Source organism: Vanessa tameamea, chromosome 7 (assembly GCF_037043105.1).
Source record: "Vanessa tameamea isolate UH-Manoa-2023 chromosome 7, ilVanTame1 primary haplotype, whole genome shotgun sequence".
NCBI lineage: Eukaryota > Metazoa > Arthropoda > Insecta > Lepidoptera > Nymphalidae > Vanessa > Vanessa tameamea.
Window position 1 is genome coordinate 3,771,350 of NC_087315.1, and position 21,771 is coordinate 3,793,120.

The 21,771-nt window shown below is 34.1% G+C and overlaps 2 protein-coding genes across 4 annotated transcripts in view; one reads left to right on the forward strand and one right to left on the reverse strand.

The window, feature by feature from the left end:
• LOC113404400 (EGFR adapter protein-like) overlaps positions 1 to 204 on the reverse strand; it is a 120,113-nt gene extending 119,909 nt beyond the window's left edge. For all 3 annotated transcript variants that reach the window (XM_026645277.2, XM_026645278.2, XM_026645276.2), the window contains exon 1: positions 95 to 204. In XM_026645277.2, the coding sequence (XP_026501062.2) occupies positions 95 to 118 (24 nt within the window). In that variant the 5' untranslated portion in view covers positions 119 to 204. The remainder of the gene's footprint in view (positions 1 to 94) is intronic.
• The window catches only part of LOC113401172 (large ribosomal subunit protein eL24), a 424,188-nt gene that overhangs the window by 252,463 nt on the left and 149,954 nt on the right, over positions 1 to 21,771 (forward strand). The gene's annotated exons all lie outside the window — the stretch shown is intronic.

Sequence of the window (21,771 nt, forward strand, 5' to 3'; positions counted from 1 at the left end):
GTTACGATCGATTGTATTATTTGGAAGTTTGAAAATAGTCCAAACTTTAAAAAAATAAATCACGGCCAAATATGAGATAGAAATGACGCAATACCTTGGCGTGGCGAACGGCCAGCATGATGCGTGGAGCCGGCGCGACATCCCGCGACAACTCACACACACACCACCGCTCACAACACAACACGAGCACCACCGAGCTGCAGTAACGAGTGCAGTGTCGCTGCAGCTTCGCTTTTTGCAAGTCACAGAACTGGTTGGCTCGTAGAGGGGAAGACCGGTCCGACCAGCCGAATTGCCGATACGATGTCACGCTCGGCCCACGCTCCCCGCAACTATACAATTAATTCGGGTCACCGACCCGGGATTATGAGTTTTAATATCAGTGGCACTGTGACCTAAAATATGTGATGGTATCTCGATTACGATCACCATTGTTGAAAAATACTTGAACCAACCATATTTATAGTTTTTATATTAAATTTATTTAAACTTTTTTTAACAAATGTTCGAATGTAGTAGAGTCTTACACCGTTTGGTATTTTTTGCAATTTTAAAGAACTTGTACCGAAGCTTACAACACATTTTTTCTTCCTCATTTAAATAGAATTTTATGGAGATGCAATTTCTTGTCTATGTTATATGAATTACTGTCATATAACAGCTGTCCTATATATATATATATATATATATATATATATATACATACATATGTACGTACCGACTTTGTATTGTTTTGAACTTTTACTATTATCAAACTAAGCAGCAATGATCATGAGTAACTCCATTTCATTGTGAACAGTGAAATTAAAATTACTATAATATTTATAGAGGAAATATATATTTTTAATTTGGAGCCATAACATTGACCATTAAGGACCTTACCGAAAATATTTGCCAGGAATTATTTTAACAGATCGGATTCGAACATTAAGTAAGTGACTATTTTTTTAATGTTAGGTGGCAAACGAACAAGAGGCTCACTTGATGACCAGTAACTACCACTGCCCATGGACATCTGCAACACTGGGGGGATTATAGGTATGTTGCCAGCCTCTCAGAAATATGTGCGCTCTTTTCTTGAAGGTTTCCAAGTCGTATCAGTTCGGAAAAACCTCAGGCTAAAGCTGGTTCCACAGAGTGGTAGTGCGAGGTAAAAGATTCCTTAAAAAATGGCGTTGTTGTGGTTTGTCGGACATCTATTCGGTGTGGATAAAACTTCAAATTTTGACGCGATGTCCGAAGGTGAAATTCAATTTTTGGGGTATAAGGTGTCTACGATACTGTCATCTGTATAGCAGTGAATGTCACTGATTTGTAATAAGTCATTGATGCGTAAAAAAAAAGAATAATAAGAACTGAGAATTATGGTGCAGGCAAATGCTCAATCCAGAATCCTAGATTGTTACAATACAATTTAAATATCCATAATAGACCCTAGATGCTTTACATTTGAAATTAAATATATAATATATATATAATAGTTTAAGTCTATAAGTGTTGACAACGAACACCGATGTACGGATAAATCCGATTGGGTCTTTGTTTCGTGGTTCTTAATAAAGTGCCTTGATCACTCATATATTTTGCGCATTTGGCTTTTTTCATTAAGGATACACACCGTGATAAAAGTCGGTCAGAGTGACATCATCATCATCGTCATCATAATGTGAAAGCTTATATAAATAATGTAAAGTTATTTAATGTAAATTTATTTTCTGTATATAAGCAACATCACACAAATTTAATACATTAAAATAATATACAGCATTAAATAATTTTCTCGAGAAGCGAATCGCACAGAATGAATCCAGTTAATCTCCGAGTCTAGGCAAGTGGCTCTGTCTGTCTTGAAAACGAATTTAATCACGAGATATTGTATTTAAATTTTCTATTTTGTTTTTCAATCTTGCGTAACGAGCTCTCTTGTTTTGTGAAGAGCAGTGACGGATGCTGTGAATATTTATCATCTATATCGATAATCCGAGGCAATCGTTAAATGTAAGCAAACTGTTTCGTATCATTGTTTAATCTTGTAAATGACTCCAGGCAGATTATGGAAGAAATTGGTAGGTTATCTACAGTATATTTTTAGTTTAGGTACTTATTATTGATAACATTAGTGATTGGGGTTAAGAGCGAATCCAAAATTACATCATTAACAGCCTGTACATTTCCCACTGCTGGGCTAAGGCCTCCTCTCCCTTTGAGGAGAAGGTTTGGAGCATATTCCACCACGCTGCTCCAATGAAAGACTTCACCATCAAATTGCCGACAACAAGGATGTAATTCCCTTACGCTTGTATATAATAACACACTCGCCTTTCAAACTAAATACATAGCTCACTTGATGATATTGTTTTGTGCAAGCCCGTCCGGGTAGGTACCACCCACTCATCAGAAATTCTACCGCCAAAATTGTTCAGTGTTGTATTCCGGTCGGAAAGGTGAGTGAACCAGTGTAACTACAGGCACAATAGACATAACATCTTAGTTCGCAAGATTCGTGGCGCATTGTCGATGTAAGGTATGGTTAATATTTCTCCCAGTGCCATTGTCTATGAGTGGTGGTGACCACTTACCAAGTGTCCCATTTGCTCGTCCGCCTAACCATATCATAAAAAGAGAGAGTTCAAGGTATTATACTTTAAATGAGTGTTTTATTTTACATATTGTTTATACATCAGTAAAAGAATACTCTGTAAAAATACAATTAAACCAAAAGAAATGAGACAAATGTTACATAGATAATACCAATATTATAAATATTACTCTTTTAAAAAACTGTTTTGAATTTCGAAACAATAAATTTATTTTCAACAGAACTGAATTTTTAATTGAATACAAAATGAAATTTAATTTTCTCCCAAAGGTCTTCGTAATTATACTAAATGCTACTCCAATATTAAAACCATAAAGTTTTCCATCTAAAGCTGATATTAAACTAATTTATTTAAAAGTTTTTAATAAAATTTCCAAAATAGAATGAGAGCTTATTTTCATATAATCACAAAGTTATACGTTGATTGATGTAAGGATATTATTAAATAATATTCAATGTTTCACATAGTAAATTAAACATCTTATGTATTTTAAATATTTGTACATTTCAAATATATATCGCATTTAGGTAAAATTCAACTATTGTTTACAACATAAAAATAGTTACGGAAATATATAAAGAGGTATGACCGTTGTATAAACATAAATAGCAAATAAAACATGTTTATTGTCAAAGTTTTATAACAAATAGAGCAATAATCTACAAGTCGCAACGGCAGGTAAACGACAGTCATTTGTCAAAGTAATTACACTTTATAAATAAATAATCTTCAATACAATAATATTACTGTTAAAGTTAGACAGTAATTAAGCTTGAAATAAAACTTACAATGGAATATATATCATTTATAATTATTGATTTATATATAAAGATATCATCAATCAAGATACACAAAATGATATTTAGTTTAAATAATTAAAATAAGAACACATTTACCTATTTAAAAATAACGATACCTCCTTTATTGGTCTACAGTTCACGTGTAGACTGTTGTTGTTAGTAAGCTAATACTGGCAGCTCTCTGTAATTCTGTACGAGTAAGTTTCTCTCACACGATTAAGAATATTTACACTTATAAATACACAAAAACTTCACTAACACGAAAACAACTGTTTTCAACTTATTTACTCATTTAATACGTTGTAGCTACTTGCTTAGGAGGAATATTTGACATTATACTGGGCTAGTTAGGTTTTGAATGTGTTAAATTAATTTTTTTATGTTATAAAATTAACAGTATTTTCTATGCTATAATTATTCTTATCTTTGGTAGGACAATTCAACTCGCTCGACGTGTGCTTCATTTGGACAAATGTTTTGTTTAAGTTAATTTTAATAATAAATATTAATTTCTTAACTACCTAAATTTCATAGTTCTACTGTTCTACTGGCTGCGGCTTACGCGCGCGAATTTTATAAAACCCTCCCAATATCACATAAATCATCAACATAATTTTACTCCGAGAGGTGAATTTAAAAAAGTAGCCTATGTCTCCTAGACTCAACTTTTCCCCGTACCAAATTTCATCAAAATCGATTCGTGATTGAAGCGTGAAGAGGTAACGGATAGAGTTATTTTCACAATTATAATATTAGTATAGATATTCTTACACAGCTTGCAATAGCCGGACTATTGGAATCAATGGGCTAGTCGTCAATAGCATGTAAATATACAGGAAGACTTTCGCTTTTATAATAATGATTGTAGGTTACTTACCATAATAACCGATACGTTTGAGGGTTGTAACGAGATCAATCGGCAGCATGATATCAGTGTAATGTATAAAAAGGCTACATACTTTTTCAATACCATTATGTTAGTTCATAAATAGAGGTAACTCTTCACTCGTATCAGAAGGGCTGCATACTTGTACAATGCAAATGTTCATAGATAAGAGCGTTCTACTCACATATGGTATTAATATACTTTGTAAAATAACTAATTTTATTTTTTTTTAATGTGGAAGGTAGATGGACAGACAAGTGAGCACCATCGCCCATAGTCAATGGCCTTTTAGGAAATATTAGCCATTCTTTACATTGACAATGCGCCACCAGTCATAGGATTTATGCTACTAACTCTGGCCTACTCAACCTTTAAGGCGGGACACAGCAATACTGTGTGCTGGTGTACCTACACACACAAAACCTTGTAAAATATTAATTACAAAGATAAATTACGCATATAAAAACTCATTGATTACCAATATTCTGGTAACTACAGAATAGAACTGGCTCTCGATCCAATTACAAACGGTAAATGGACGAATGTGGTTCTTTAATTTATCTCCAATTTCGTTTTCGCTCGTCCTTCGCTTAAATCTATCACAGAGCAAATAGTGTAATGGTTTCTAATTTGTTATACTAGTATAATGAAAAACCTGTTGTTGAAATTGTCTAGGTATTTAATTAAAATAATTATTTCTTTTATACATTACTAGTATGGTTGAATGTTGGCTTAAAGGATGAATGAGTCAGTGTAACTACAGACACATGGGACATAACATCTTAATTCCCAAGGTCGGTGGTGCATTGGAAAATTTTGTACTGATTGAAATTTATAACAGTTTCAGAACTAACCATCGATTAGCCCAAGAGCTCATCTGACAAATCATTTAAAAAAAAATTCAGCGGCAAAGAAAAACACGAAGAAACACGCTTGTGTGGGATGAAACTCTGCCATATAAGTATCGACATAACCAACCGTCCGGGTTAGTAGCAGTGTTGCGGAAAATAGCAGGAGCAATTTACTGTAATTTGCCATTAGCTGTTTGCTTTAAACCAAAGACTGACCATAGATAGCAACAGGGTTTTCAATATTGAATGCTTTATTTCCTCCAGCTATGGAACACTTAAGTTGTGACGTTAATTAACATTTTGCTATACAATAAAATTTAGGGTTTTGTAGCTCTAAAAAAGAAGCACTTATAAAATCACTTCATTGCTCGTCTATCCTACTGTCGGTCTGTCTGTCCGTCAAGACCCATTTTATCAGGAACGCATAGAGACAAAGTTGAAATTAAAGGTCTGGGGTCCCTTGGAGCTTTGAAAAATTCGAACGCCTAATTCTACGCAATCAAAAGATATGGCCGTTACGTCGCATTTTGCATACGTTCGCAAAGGTAATTAAAACCCGTAGAGTACTTCTTGTTGACCTAGAATCATAAAATTTGTTAGCAGTATATGTATTGTATACATGTTAATAAATGCCTGCATTAAAATAATTAAATTAAACAGTAACTATATAATATTTATTTCATTAATACTTAAGGACTTAAGGTTAATAATACTTATGTAAATAAAGATTAAAATTTTTACGTTGATAAAAGTACAGGGAAAAATCAGAAATCGATAAATTTAGTATTATCTCGGTGTCTGTTTGTCTATCTGTCTGGTTGTGCGGAACCGTGTTTGAATCCGAAGCGACATGGACCTTTTTTTGAAAATATATAAAAATATGCATCTATGAAATCAATGCACGAATCAATTAATTGAAGATTTTTTGTCAAATAAAATGTTTAAGGAATTTATTTGCAAATCAATTATAAAAACACGCAGTCGCTATTTGTTATGCAATTTAAATCATAAATAAATAACGATTTCAATATTCAAAATAATGATTTAACTAAAACCATTTCACAAAATATCACGGTTTTAACCGCAACATCGTTTAAATGGACGATGAATATGAAAATATTTATTCAATCAAAGAACTGCTACTCCGAATTTTCTATTTGCGAAATGAGAAATTATTGTAAAATATTTTTTTCTTACAAAACCCGTGGCTTTCTTGTACTATGGCGAATAAATATGTATCCATTACTAATATCTCGATAAATATTCCATGTACAAGGGTTAACTTAAAATAAAACTACACACAAGACTTTTTTTAGGAGTTACATTCTTAATTTATTATTACTGATGAAAATAATTATCCAAGGATTTTAAATCGAATGCTATTGTCATAATACAGGGCGGCCTGATTATGATAAAGTATGTGAAGCTTGATATAATTACTTCTATCTGTCTATCTATCACCATGACATTGATGTATTTTGTTTTTTTTTTGACAATTTTGGTAGTAAATCTATATTTATATATTCATAAGAATGATAAGAATATCAAAAGATAATAAGTAAAGTTACATAAATAACAGGTAACAGCGTTTTTTAATTAAGTTATTCCACCATCCTGCTCCAACGCATGGGATACCCATGCGATAGATTTTCATCCGACCCAGGAAGGTATGGCTCATGGAATTTGAACGGTACTTGCACGGGATCAATCAACGAGTTCATAATTCTGGCCCGCCTCAGCTTCGTATGGCACACATTTCGCATAATTTGATAAACACAAAATAATCCGATCAATCAAAGGGTGTCTATGCTCTCCCGCGTGATATTTTCAGTGCCTATTTGTGGGAGTGAAGGCGGATGAAGTGCGATTCCATGTCGCTGGTTAGTCGCCGCTCCCGGCCATTAGGCTCGGATGCCCTTAATTTTGTTATTTCCAAACATTAATAACATCGCTACCATAATAGACCTAGTTCGAAAAAATATAAATAAATGTTTTTTTTTTAGCACAATGACAATTAGTTTGCGTGTACGTTAAACGATATTCGACTGACTCTTGTATCTGTTATATCAGTTGTTTGTTGATATTATTTAAGCCATGTAAGGCAAGCTGTTGATTCTTTTTTTAATTATATCGGTAGGCGGATGAGCAAATGGACCACCTGATCACCACCGCCCGTAGACAATGGCGCTGTAAGAAATATTAACCATACCTTACATCTCCAATGCGCCACGAACCTTGAGAACTAAGATGTTATGTCTATGGTGCCTGTAGTTACTGGTTCACTCACCTTTCCAACCGGAACACAACAATACTGAACACTTTTGGTGGTTGAATTTCTGATGAGCACCTACCTTACCTACCCAGGTGGGCTTACACAAAGCCTACCACTAAGTAATCATTGATATAGTTTTATTGCAAATTAATTTTCCTTTTTTAACTTTTAGAGGTAAACTAGTGTTATAGTTATTTTTTAAACGTGTTGGCCTTTTAAATGCTATGCTTTTTCTGCATGACACAACGCCGCTCAGCGAAATATAGTTTTCCAAATATCGCCGTTAATTTTTCTCTTTTTATTTACATGAAACCTTGACGTTTATTCTACTCATTAAAATTAGATTAATTATAATGAATTTACAATCGATGTACAGAGAGTGCGAATAGGAAACCTTTTTATAAGTGTATATATTTTATTTTTTATTTTTAAGGGAAATGTTCATCCTATAAACTACTGAATAAAATTAAAATTCAGTAATGAAATAAGTTACCGAGGAACACAAACTCCAAAATGTAAAAAACAGATTTTTATTTCAGCTATTATATCTGTATTTTATATAAAAACGGCCTGCTTCTCTAAAATGAACTATGCTGCTCACTTTATCAGCTTTACTAGATTGGTACATTACATTAGTTGGCTTAGTCGGAATGGTATCTCGACTACAACTGTCAACATATGTACATATCTTTTAATTAATAAATTTGTGCAACGAGTTATTACTACTATTTATTTGTTATTATTACTACAATGAGCCGAGATGGCCCAGTGGTTAGAACGCGTGCATCTTAACCGATGATTTCGGGTTCAAACCCAGGCAGGCACCACTGAATTTTCATGTGCTTAATTTGTGTTTATAATTCATCTCGTGCTCGGCGGTGAAGGAAAACATCGTGAGGAAACCTGCATGTGTCTAATTTCAACGAAATTCTGCCACATGTGTATTCCACCAACCCGCATTGGAGCAGCGTGGTGGAATATGCTCCATACCTTCACCTCAAAAGGGAGAGGAGGCCTTAGCCCAGCAGTGGGAAATTTACAGGCTGTTTATGTTATATGTTATGTTATTACTACAACCAGCATTGCTTACTAAAATAGACGTGCGTTGCATGAAAGTTTGACACGTGTTACGCGGCGATATCTCGTATATGGAATGATGACGTCACAATATGACGATGACTATGGGCTTGAGTCGGCAACAAGATGAGACGCGTCAAATCTAGCGTTTTATGTAAATATGAACAAAACATGTTAGAAATTTATGACGCGAGTGATATGAGTGTGAAATAAGTAAGCCATCTTATTTTTATGAATGGTATCAAGCAAGGAGTTTCGTTCGTAAATGGCGAAGTTTTTATAAATAAATTGTTACGCAATAAATATGTATAAAACCGTCGAGGAAAACCTGGGGATACAAAACCACCGCTTTTATGCCATATATTTTGTTAGGGATTTACGCAAACTCATCTAAGCAGATAGTCATGGATAAATACTTTAATACTGAGGATTGCTACGTTACGACGCGAAGGTTGAACCAATGTCATTAATACAGGCCAAAAAAATATAAATACTTTTTTGGAACGAAGTTCTTTTATGCAGCTTACAGTTGAATGAACTGGTAGAAATCATCACATAAGGAAAAAACATTATGCCTTCAGGCGACGTTTCATATTCTTTTTGTGTCCCTTTTTAGGCTTCCGTAGCCAAATGGCAAAAATCGTAACCCTTATAGATTCATCATGTCTGTCCGTCTGTCCGTCCGTATGTCACAGCCACTTTTTTCTGAAACTATAAGAACTATACTATTGAAACTTGGTAAGTAGATGTATTCTGTGAACCGCATTAAGATTTTGACACAAAAATAGAAAAAAAAGAATAAATTTTGGTGTGGGGCACCCCAAAACTTAGAGCTGAAACTCAAAAAATATATTTTCATCAAACTCATACGTGTGGGGTATTTATAGATAGGTCTTCAAAAATGGTATAGAGGTTTCTGATATTCTATTTTTTTTTTTTCTGAATAGTTTGCGCGAGAGACACTTCCAAAGTGGTAAGTGTGCCCATGTACCTTCGAAGATAAGATGATAAAATTAAAAAAATATATATATGTACATTACCATGCAAACTTCCACCGAAAATTTGTTTGAACGAAATCTAGTAAATAGTTTTTATTTAATACGTCATAAGTCGTAAACCGCAATTTACCTTTCATTCAATCAACTCAAACAAAAATAAAAAATTGAATTTCATAAACATAAACCTTGTTACTTGCTGCTACGGAACCCTTCATGGGCGAGTCCGACTCGCACTTGGCCGCTTTTATTATATTTAATTATTTCAAACGTTTTTGATTTATTTCATTCTCGGTTATTTAATAGATTATGTATGTATAGCGAAGGCAGCTTCGTTCTAACTTGTTATCCCACGACGCCTCTCTTATATTTAATTGGTAGGCATACTAATAAATTAACCTCTTGATGGTATGTGGTCACCACGGCCCGTAGACAGTGACATTGCATTATAATATGTACAGACATAACATAATAAACATAATCAGCCTGTAAATTTCCCACTGCTGGGCTAAGGCCTCCTCTCCCGTTGAGGAGAAGGTATGGAGCATATTCCACCACGCTGCTCCAATGCGGGTTGGTGGAATACACATGTGGCAGAATTTCGTTGAAATTAGACACATGCAGGTTTCCTCACGATGTTTTCCTTCACCGCCGAGCACGAGGTGAATTATAAACACAAATTAAGCACATGAAAACTCAGTGGTGCCTGCCTGGGTTTGAACCCGAAATCATCGGTTAAGATGCACGCGTTCTAACCACTGGGCCATCTCGGCTCTCAGACGATGACAACTTAATAACACCCTGTAGCTCGTTAGCATCATATATATATTAAAATATATACAAATATGTGAACCGATAAAAAACTAATTAATTTAAAGCACTTACATTACAAAATTTATATAATTTAAACACAAACACAGAATTAAAATTGTATTATTATATTATAACAAATAGCTGAAATAACATAATACATAAGACTTAGTGAATAAAAGTACAACTTTACCGAAGATAGAAGTTTAAATCCGGACGAGCATCACTGAATTTTCACGTGCTTAATCTATGTTTATAATCCATCTCGTGCGTGATCGTAGCGGAAAATAGCCTGCATATTTCAAATGAAATTCGACAATTTATCTATGAACTATCTTTGCATCGTATAAGAATTTTTATATAGCAGTGGAAAGTAATCTCTTTGGTTCAAAGAGTAATTGCATTCTATCTTTTTGTTACAATTATTTTTTTTACAATGTTAAATTACATTATATATAATCTTTTTTATTTACTACACACAAAAAAACACATTTCTAAAATATATTTGAAATAATTTGTTTACATATTTTAATAGTTAAAAAAAAAAATTAATCATATTTTTTTTCCTACGTAATAAAACAAAACAATTTATTATGTTTAGTTTAAAACAATAAGACATTATCATGACATCACAATTAGGTAAAATACTCAGATACAATTAAAATTAATGATATTGATTGAAGGCTACATCGCAAGAATTGCAAATATTAATGAAAAATAAACATTACATTTTTTTACCTTGGCATCAGTTAACTTTCATACTTTATGAGACAGACATTTGACAGATTGTATCTTAAATTAATTTATAAGAAAACATTTTTGTTCGAAATTTATTTCACGACACAGACGTTTATTACGTGTACGACGTACAAGTCAGATTTTCGTGACATTATTGGTAATTTCATTTTTGTATAAAAAAAATACATGTTCAATTATAAAACTAAGCATGTCTGTTGTTTACGTAAACGAAACTCGACTTTAAGTTTTATAATAAGTCAAGGTAATAAGGTATAGTTTAGTTTGCAAGTACTACGTGAGTAACTACAAATAATTAAAAAAATTGTTAGCTGTATTCTGTTTCTTAATATTTAATAATAACTACCCGTCCCAATTCCACATGAATAAGAGTCTACATAGAACGTATATATATGTCTCCACTGTTTTTGTTGTATTTTTAATTTGTATTTTTTTTATATTTTTAATTTAATGTTCTTGATAATTTTTCTTTATAGTCGGATGATTGATTTAGGAATGCATAGAAGACAAACATACAAAAAAAAATTTATATATGACGGCGCATTGTGCGCCATCTTGTTTATTTATACTACTTATCGGAAAAGAGTGTCAATGGGATTTAAACTGTGCTCTAGGGAAGCGTCGCGTCGATGTTAGCGGGGCGGCCATCTTGGATCGACGGTTACATTCAAGATTTCCCGCGCACCACGTGTCCAACGAATCGCTAATTTCTGACATTATCTGTATTCTTTTCTAGAAGATTCAGTGATTTATATGTGTTTAACGAAACGATTTTGATGAATATTGTTAATTAATCTAAGCAATTGATTTGTTTAATTAAAAACATACTGAATTGGTGATTGATAACAACTGATATTGGCAATAAAATGTCAATATATATATAAAATCTATGTAAGAGTTTTCAAGCTCAAGATAGATTTAACGTTTGACAATTTAAGTGAGATTTTACGCTCTAAATACTTTTTAACTTACCAAGTAATATTCTTCATTCTTAAATTATTCATTTAATTAAATTTCAACGGGAAATAGTAGACATTAAACTGAATTCTCTAATTAAATTGTTACGAAGATACCTCTGAGGTTCCGATTTACAAAACAGAATCAGTCCATATTATAATTAAATAAATAAAAAAATTTAATGTTTGCAAAACTGAATTTTTTTTTCTTAAATTATGGTCAAGTGGAAAAGTCTGAGAATTTAAAATGAAGTGTTTCCATCCCACCGCTGGGTAAGGTCCCACCTCTTAAGGTGAAATAGATTTGAATACCGTAAAAGCAAACGGCATCTCTCTCATGCATCATTATGTAACGTAGTGGATTATTTCGTTAATAAATATGATTATATTATAAATAATTAGATATAATAATTATATTCGCCCATCTTTGCACGAGAAATACCAATTATTTTTTTTTTAGAACTGAATCATTAATTCCTGATATTCCATTCAAACAAACATACTCTTTATAATATTAGTATGAAAACAAAATAAATATATAAACATATAATTATTTATTGTACACGATATTTATTTATTGTTTTTTAATAAACATCAAATGGTCTAGGACTGCCTCAATATCATAAGCCTCTATGTAGTATATTTTTTTTATTAATTTAGGATCAGCAAAGATATCGAGTACCATTCACACAACAAATGACAAATTCCCTAATTTCATTTCTTATTCCACCATAAAGGCTTTTCTTAAAAATATGTAACGAAGCTGAATATATGAAAATGTATAATAGATTAATAAAATGGGACCACTCTCAAAATATAATCGATCGGATATAAAAGAATTATAAAACTCAGTTTACCTTTCGAACATACACAAGAAATGAAAATAGGGCCGAATTGATAGCCTCCTTCTTTTCCAAGTCCACTGATAAATGTAGTAAGATTTTATAGTCGTCAAGCTGATGGAGCTATAAGAGATATGTATCATATTGATATTGATGTTTTTTTATGTAATTTTTTTTATTTTTTATGTAAATCAGAATCGGTGGACTCTTACCCTTGTATTAAACTGTATGGATACTTTGTTGAAATTGTACAGAGAACTAATTTTATTGTGTTACTTATCTTTACTATTAATATTAAATTATATTTATTTAACAAATGTATCGAATGAAAAAATAGTCTCTTTTCTTTCATTTTCGCTAAATGGTTAATTTATATCAGATATAATATTTTATATTATACTAGTTGTCGCGCGTGGCTTCGCTCGCTTTTTAGGGGTTGTCCGAAAGATGTTAGGTATAAAAACTTTAGGTTCAAGCTTGCTTCATAACAAATTTCATAAAATTCTGTCAGTCATTTAGCCGTGAAAGCCTAACAGACAGACAGAGTTACAATCGCATTTTTTAAAGTACTAACTCGATTTAAGAAAATGTCATAAAGTTAATATTTCTAAAACATATTTTACTAGAACTAGCAAAATATAAATATATTTATATCTATCGTTCAGTAAGGAAATTTATTCGTGATGTAATTTAATAAATAGGACAATAGGCTTTTCAGGTCTTACATTTCTATTAATGTTCATAAAATTAATGAAGTAAAGAAAACGTACGCAAAATAAAGTAGGTTACTAAGTATTCCATTCATAGCGGGATGTATAAAGAAACAAATTTAATAGACCCTTTGGAATTCTCAAGCTGAAATGTAAAACTATAAAACTTAGGTAGAGCAAAAATTATTTTAAATATTATTAAAATTTAATAAAAAGTACGTAGTCGTATGAACTACTGCCAATTATGAAAAATAAAAACAATACTAGAGTAATTCAGGCTTTGATTTTAGAAGTGAAATTAAAATTAGCAGGTAAATTAATTCCTGTTGGTAATGAAACAAAGCCTTTCACCCGTAAGGCGGGGCTAAACCTGCAGCCACAGCTGTGCGACCAAGCGATAGTGTTATCTTTTTGTGTAGTTATCTCGCGTAGTCACTGGTGTAGACGAAACTTTGTACAACTTTGAATTCGCGTAGATCCGCCGTGGAATAGTCTGTTGGAACTTTAACAGTAAATTCTATCACAATTTTTAACTGTGACAGGGACACGATTATTTGACTGTACCGTTGCAATAAATAAACGCTGCGAGGGATCGCAGCCGTCCCTCGCTGAGAATAAACCTCGTTAATATTTAACGAGTCCGCAAAATATATCAAGAATCGGATGCTAAAATATGGTTTTAAAATTGAGGTCGGCGTCTATCTTTATAATTTAATATGACGGATTTTATTTTGTATCCAATATGCATATATATAATAAAATAAATTGAGATTTAAAACAATGATACAATATTGTTGAATATTGAAATAGCACAATGGTATATAACAGACAAAATTTACATAGGAAAACTGTTGTTGAACTCATTTAACATAATTATTGATTTAATTATCGTTTTTATAATACTCAATATCAATAAATACTATTCACAATTATTAAGCATAAAAATATATATTCATATTATTCGAGGTATAAAGGTTTATCACAGCTGTATACTTAATTCCAGCTACTGAGTTTTTTTTAAAAGAAATGTGCATTTGCTATATATTGACTTGACCAAGGATCCCGAGATTTGTAGCTGTTTTTTATAGCTTAGTAGACCAACGAAGTAAATGATGTAGACCAGAATATGTAAAATTTGCAAGTTAAAATATCCTTAAGATAAATCATTCAAAATAAAAAAATCCTAACCCGAACGGCTTCACTACTTGACTTTTTTTACATATTTAGGTCAATATATGAGTTGTTTTGAAATATTTTTGTTTTTTATAATAAAAATCAAATCAGCTTCTATTTCATAAGCGTGTTTTTCTTCAATTAGTGTGTACGTCAGATGAATATTTTAACCAAGAACTGATGTGAGATGACAATATGTAAGAGATACAAATTTCCTTTATTTTTTATATATATAATTACTATTATATTATATCATATCATATCATATCATATCATATCATATCATATCATATCATATCATATCATATATCATATTATATTATATTACATATAATTACTATATGCTTCACTCATCAAAGAACAATATGTCAATATGAGTTGTATAGAAAAATCGTTTGCAATACAAAAGTTATTTCACCAGTACATTATATAACCAAATAACCTAGATCCTCTTTTATATTTGGTTGGTTCTGCGTTAATAAGACTTAAATGACCATGGAATTTGTTCGAACTCTGCGGATGAATTTTGTAGAAAACGCTGATAAAAACATTTTATTTATAAACGTAAGCCTAAACACCAATTTCCAACTAGTCAGCGTTATTATATTCAATAGAGATTGAGTTTTTTCACTGAGCCTTATTCAAGCATCTTAGCCAAATAAGCTTCGGGATTATTGTCTTTAACAAGACGGCTCCTAATCCAGTGTTGATAGTGATCGTGTGAGGCAATTTACTGCTTGCCAATATTCTATATTTTATGAATAAGATGCAATCAAATTACCAACATCACAGTGACATTTAGCTAAATTTATTTTAACTTTTTATCGAATTCTTTGTAATAATATACATTTTTGCTTTTTTGATTTTTTTGCTTTTTTGATTGCTTTTAACACAGCAATCAAAAAAGCAAATAATACTTTAAGACGAGTAGTACTATTCTGTAAAAACTCACTTCGTATCTCATTTTTGAATTGTTGAAAATACATCGTTGATACACTATTTTAATTTAAGTATCCTTTAAATTGACTATTCATTATTGTAGTCAATGTATCTATCTTTTTTTGAAATTTCACCATCATGATCCGCAGCCAGTTTTGAGTTAATCCTAACAGAATAGTTTACAATTCTTAGTTCGCTAACGCAGCTTAAAACTGCTTTAACGTCAGCGAATGCGGACAATACAACATTCCACCCATACCTCTCTTTTAGAATATAATTTATATGTCAACGAGGCACCGACACAGGCGAATAACTTTGTGTAACGTGGCTTAAATTGAAGCAAATAGAAGAGGATATCCCAAACATTTATGCCTATATCAAATTGCTTTGTCACGGCATATGTAGTTTCTGTAAATAGAAATAGGTTTTTGTCTATCAAATTGATGGAACCCTGTCGATGCCCGGTTTTGAGATAGGTCGTATTGTATTTCACTATTCTCCCCGAGGCGAGCTCTCTGTAGAAACCACACGGCTTCCTTTTGTCTACAATATACTTCGAGGTAAAACTCTAACTCATGCAAAGTTGATCTCAGAGGTATTATTATTTACGAAGTAAATATGATATACTACTAATGACACAACGATACGTGTTGCCCGGAAGGATATAATTGCCTAATTGTCGTAATTTTTTTTATATTGAAACATTATATTAGTGATTCGAAAAAAAACTACTTAGGTTTGTTATTGTTCCGGCTTAAAGAGCGACTGAGCCAGTGTAAGGCATTGTAATCGTAAGTTGTTAGCGTATTGGTGATGTAATTATTGGTTTATATATCTCAAGGTGGTTGACCGCCTCACAGATAATTCTAAGTACAACGAATCTGTAAGCAAAACGAATTATCTTGAACATTCTGGACAAAAGAGTTTTGTTATTATTGAACGTGTTCTTTGCTTATTATTGTTATCGTTATTTAATGTTTTTGTATTATTTGCACAATATTATATTCTTTATTCGAGTTATGAGTTAATAATAACTATATGCATAATTAGTGCAAATAAAAAAGCCCAAAAGTACTTTTGTGGTGACAAATATAATGCATATTGAATGGGATCGATGTTACAAAAATATTCATTTTAATTAAAAATAACCATTAGTTAAATTGTTTTGTTATCTGCAATAAAACAAATAACCTATTAAAACTTCATGTCCGACTGAACTTATATATAAATAACAAGTTTCATAGATTCTAAAGTTTTGATTTAATCAGCATAAAATTATGCAAATAGACGCTTCGGATAGAAAATCAGCAATTATTTAACCAACATAATTTAATTTAATATTCAATGCAAATATGAAGTACGCTATGTTGTGGGGCACGGTTTTCTTTATAACAAAATTACACAGCTTTTTTACTTGACCTATTAAAAAATTAATTGCTCATATTGAAAAAACATTGATAACTAAGGTATATTACTCAATACAATATTAATAAAGATAAAAAAGATAAAAAAGATAAAAAAGCGTGGACTTAGTATTTACTGACATCCTCTGTAATTAAAATTGTGGAAAAGAGTAATCACTGAGTTTCTTGCCGGTTGTTCTAGGTGGAATCTACTTTCCGAACCGGTAGTAGCTTTAAATTTAATTAAAAATAAATATAATGTGACGATTCAAAAGTGCTTTTATGAGCCTACTATAATATTTAGATTTTCTGAAAGCCTAAGGTCAGTGACTAGAACGCGTGAATCTTAACCAAGATTTTGGGTTCAATACCAGGTAAGCATTGTTTTTTAAGTGCTTAACTTTGGTTTGTAATTTATTTAGTGGTTGACACAGAAGGAAGACATCATAAGAAAACTCATTTTGTGAAAGTGAAATTAAACCGGCCAGGCATGTGTGGTCCAGATTTCAAACCACAATAGTCAATTAAAAGAAGTTCTAAACAACAATAAAAATTGTTATATAAATGTATGTTATATATCATCTTACGATACACCATAAGGCATATACTACCAGCTTTAATGTATAGCATACTATTCACTAAAAAAATATGTGAACCGCGAATTTCACAGATAATATAAAATAAAACGTAACATTCAAACGACAATCCTGTGAGCGCGGATGCGAGACGAGATAAAATCCAGATAAACTCCCATCTTGAGCGCCTCTGTTCAGAGATAACAAGACACTTGAATTATTCGGAAGTATGTACACATACTTATCGTTTTGTTCACGTATACAGTGTAAAAAAAAAATACTGGATGTAGCTAAATTGGCAAGTCAAGCTCAGTTTATTCAAGTTTATATTAGAGTTATATGTCAGTCAACTCATTTTGTTGAACACTAGGTTGGATCGTAATTTTTTATTAAATTTAGTAGTGATTGCAGACCATAGAGTCCCATGTGATAGATTTCTTACCAGGGAATTTATATTAATTTTTATAACAGAATTTCTGAAATGCCAGTATTATGTGGCGAGTTTATTTGTTAATGGTAGCAAATAATTTAGTAAATTATAAATGTTCTGTTTGATAATATATTAAATAATTAAAATTATGGTTTGGTGGTTCAATACAGAATGCATACTATAATTTGGATGTCAGTATCTATTAATCTATACATATAGTTCTACGAACTGCTACGCGTATGCTACGCTTATACTGTAACTACTCAATTTGAAATTACTTAGTCTAACTTAATCTTTTTATACAAGTTATTTAGTAAAATTGTATGAAATTTCTTTTATAGTAAAAACAAACCAAAAATAAAACAAATGTTTTTAAAGATTTTTAATGTGTTCAACATGGAATTAAATTAAAACAGTGACTTCCCAGCAAAGGTATATTTTTGTTTTAATTTTATACGTTAAAATATCAGCGTTAATAAACTTAAGACTTACAATCTAATTTGTATTTTTTGACTGCTTCACTCTTAATCTTATTTAGATTATATGAATTTAACCGATGATTGCAGGTAATAATATTAATAATAATATAATGTGGACTCTAACGAAAATTAAAGTGACAGTGTCAAAAAAAAAATACATAATGTTTAAAATCCAAGAACATGTTGACAAGAGCCAGACAACGAGCGCACAAAAATCCATCTCCGGACCCGCCGCTCAGCTCCGCCTCGCAGGCACAGGACCCTGCACAAGGAAGTAGTCTGGTGTCTGCAAGTGCGTCGAGCTCGAGCGACGAGTACTTCTCCCCGCCGACGTCGCCAACACCTGTACGTCGAGCGGGGAGACGCCGGCCACCGACGAGCTTGGGAGCCAGAGGCCAACCGGCCTCGAACGGGGTCCCCGCTTCCGGTGGTGGTGTGCAGCGCATGCGATGGACACAATCCATTAATGAAAATGTCATGCGCGCATACTATGGGGCTACAGAGGGGGGAACTAATCTCACGGCGTACCGTGTTAGGATGCTCTCTCTGTTTCAGGCGCTTGAACCAGCTATCAACGTCTCGGCTCAACGACTGTCGGATCAGGTGCGGGTCATTCTGCGTAACAACAGGCTGAGTGACACCGTGCTTGATAGGATTCGCTCAGAAATGTGTAATAGCGGTTTCACTTCCGCCCCGTCACAGCCCGTGTTTGAGGGACCACTTCCTGCAACACCACAGGGCCCAGATCATGATGATGAGGACGAGGGTGACATGGCTATTACAACAAGTAAGTACAGTGATCAACTGAGGAGCGCATTGGGGGATGCGATTCGGGAGTATCGTAACACTCCCGCTGAGCTTAGGCCACGGTTGCCACGTTTACCCATGACTAAACGGAATAGGGACCTCGTGTGCACTCTGGATTCACTGCTCGCAGATTATTTTGAAAGCAGTGAAAATCTCGAAGATACGCACTCAATTCTGTTTTGTGCCGCTGTTGCAGCATGTCGTGTAGCTGGTGTTACATTTGAAGACACCGAACGAGCTACACGACCAAAAGCTGCTACACCGGCTTGGCAGAGCAGGATTGAGAAGCGTATTAATAAGACCAGAGTGCTCATTGGAAAACTATATTGTTTTAAAGAAGGGAATACGCGTCCACGTGTAATGCGTTTCGTGGGGCGGGCGTTCTTGGGGACTGGTATCAGTCCGCAAGAATATCCGTCTCATGTCGTGGAGCGTATTGACTTCCTAAAACAAAAAGTTTATGCATGGGCGAGCCGCATCCGTCGGTACAGGCGGCGAGTGGACCGTTATTACTTGAATCGCATGTTCCAGAGCGATCAAAGGTGGGTGTACAGAACGTGGGAGCGACTTGACCAGGGTGTGAGCGATGGGTGTCGCCCAGATGATGATGCCACGAATATATTTTGGCGCAACATCTGGTCGGTGCCCGTCGACCACATTGAAGGTGACTGGATGCGGGAGGTCAGGCAAGCGTGCGAGCCTTTGGAAGCGATGGGAGAAATTTCCATTGCTTCTGAAGATGTAGCTGCTGCAGTTCGGTCCGTTCCCAACTGGAAGTCTCCGGGACCAGACGGGCTGCATAGCTTTTGGCTAAAATGGCTACGCAGCTCGCATGATTGCTTGGCATCTCAGTTCCAGTCAGCTCTAGAGTCAGGGTCGCTACCACAGTTCCTTACCACCGGAGTCACCCACCTGCTCCATAAGTCAGGTAGTGCAACGGATCCTAAAAACTATAGACCGATTACTTGTTTACCAACGGTCTATAAGCTCCTTACCTCCATTCTGAGAGATAAGATTAATAGTCACATACAGAATAATAGTATTTTGTCTGTCTCTCAGAATGGATGTAGGGGTGGATCACGAGGCACTAAGGAGCTACTCCTCATTGATATGACCATTAGCCAACAAGTTCGTCGTTTTCGAAAGAGTCTGTCGACATGCTGGATAGATTACAAGAAGGCCTATGATTCCGTGCCGCATACATGGCTCTTGAGGGTGCTGGAGTTGTATAAATTAGATACAACTCTATGCAGTTTCTTAAGATCATGTATGGGGCAATGGCGGACAGTCCTTGGCTATCCAGGATGCCGAACGATTCATAGTAATGACGAACCGATAAGGATTGAGCGGGGAATATTCCAGGGCGATAGTTTGAGTCCATTGTGGTTTTGTTTAGCCTTGAACCCTCTAAGTACTCTGTTAGAGTGTTCAAGGTTGGGCTATTGTTTGTGGAGAGGAGGTAAAGTAATATCCCACCTACTTTACATGGATGACTTAAAGCTCTTTGCACCTTCAGGTTCACAACTAATGGAGTTACTAAAGGTAACAGAAACTTTTAGTAATTCTATTGGAATGGAATTTGGAGTTGACAAGTGCGCGGTTATGCATGTAAAGCGAGGAGAGATTATGGAATCTGACGGATTACAACTTTCAGATTCCATAAACTTTAGATCACTGTCCGCAAACGAATCATACAAATACTTGGGTGTGTCGGAAGCGTTAGGCATCAATGTGACCGACATGAAACAATCACTGCAGGAGCGTTTCTTTGGTCGTCTGAAAAAAGTACTCAAGAGTCTTTTGTCGGGTGGCAATAAGGTTCGTGCCTTCAATGGTTGGGTCATGCCGGTCTTGATGTACTCTTTCGGCATACTCAAGTGGACTCAAAAAGAACTAGACGCCTTGGATAGGAGAGTCCGTGTCCTGCTGACTGCATATCGAATGCATCATCCTCGGTCTTCGGTGATGAGATTGTATATCCCGCGGAGATGTGGTGGCCGTGGCTTTTTAAATGCCAAGACCCTACATAATCGTGAGGTATACAAACTCAGGGAGTATTTTCTCCACACTGACCTGGATATGCACCGAGATGTAGTTACAATGGACAAGGGGCTAACTCCGCTCTCCTTAGGCAAAGAGAACTGGCGCAAACCTGTAGTACTAAGTACTGAGAACCGCAAGGGGGTATGGAAGAGCAAGGAGTTACACGGACGCTTCTATCGGGCCCTTCATGGACCTGATGTGGACTTTATGACGTCCGTATCTTGGCTACGGTTCGGCAACCTATTCGGTGAAACCGAAGGTTTTCTCTGTGCAATTATGGATGAAGTTATCATGACGAACAATTACCGGAAGTATATTGTGAGGGATGGCACGGTGGACATATGTCGGGCGTGTCACACTCCGGGCG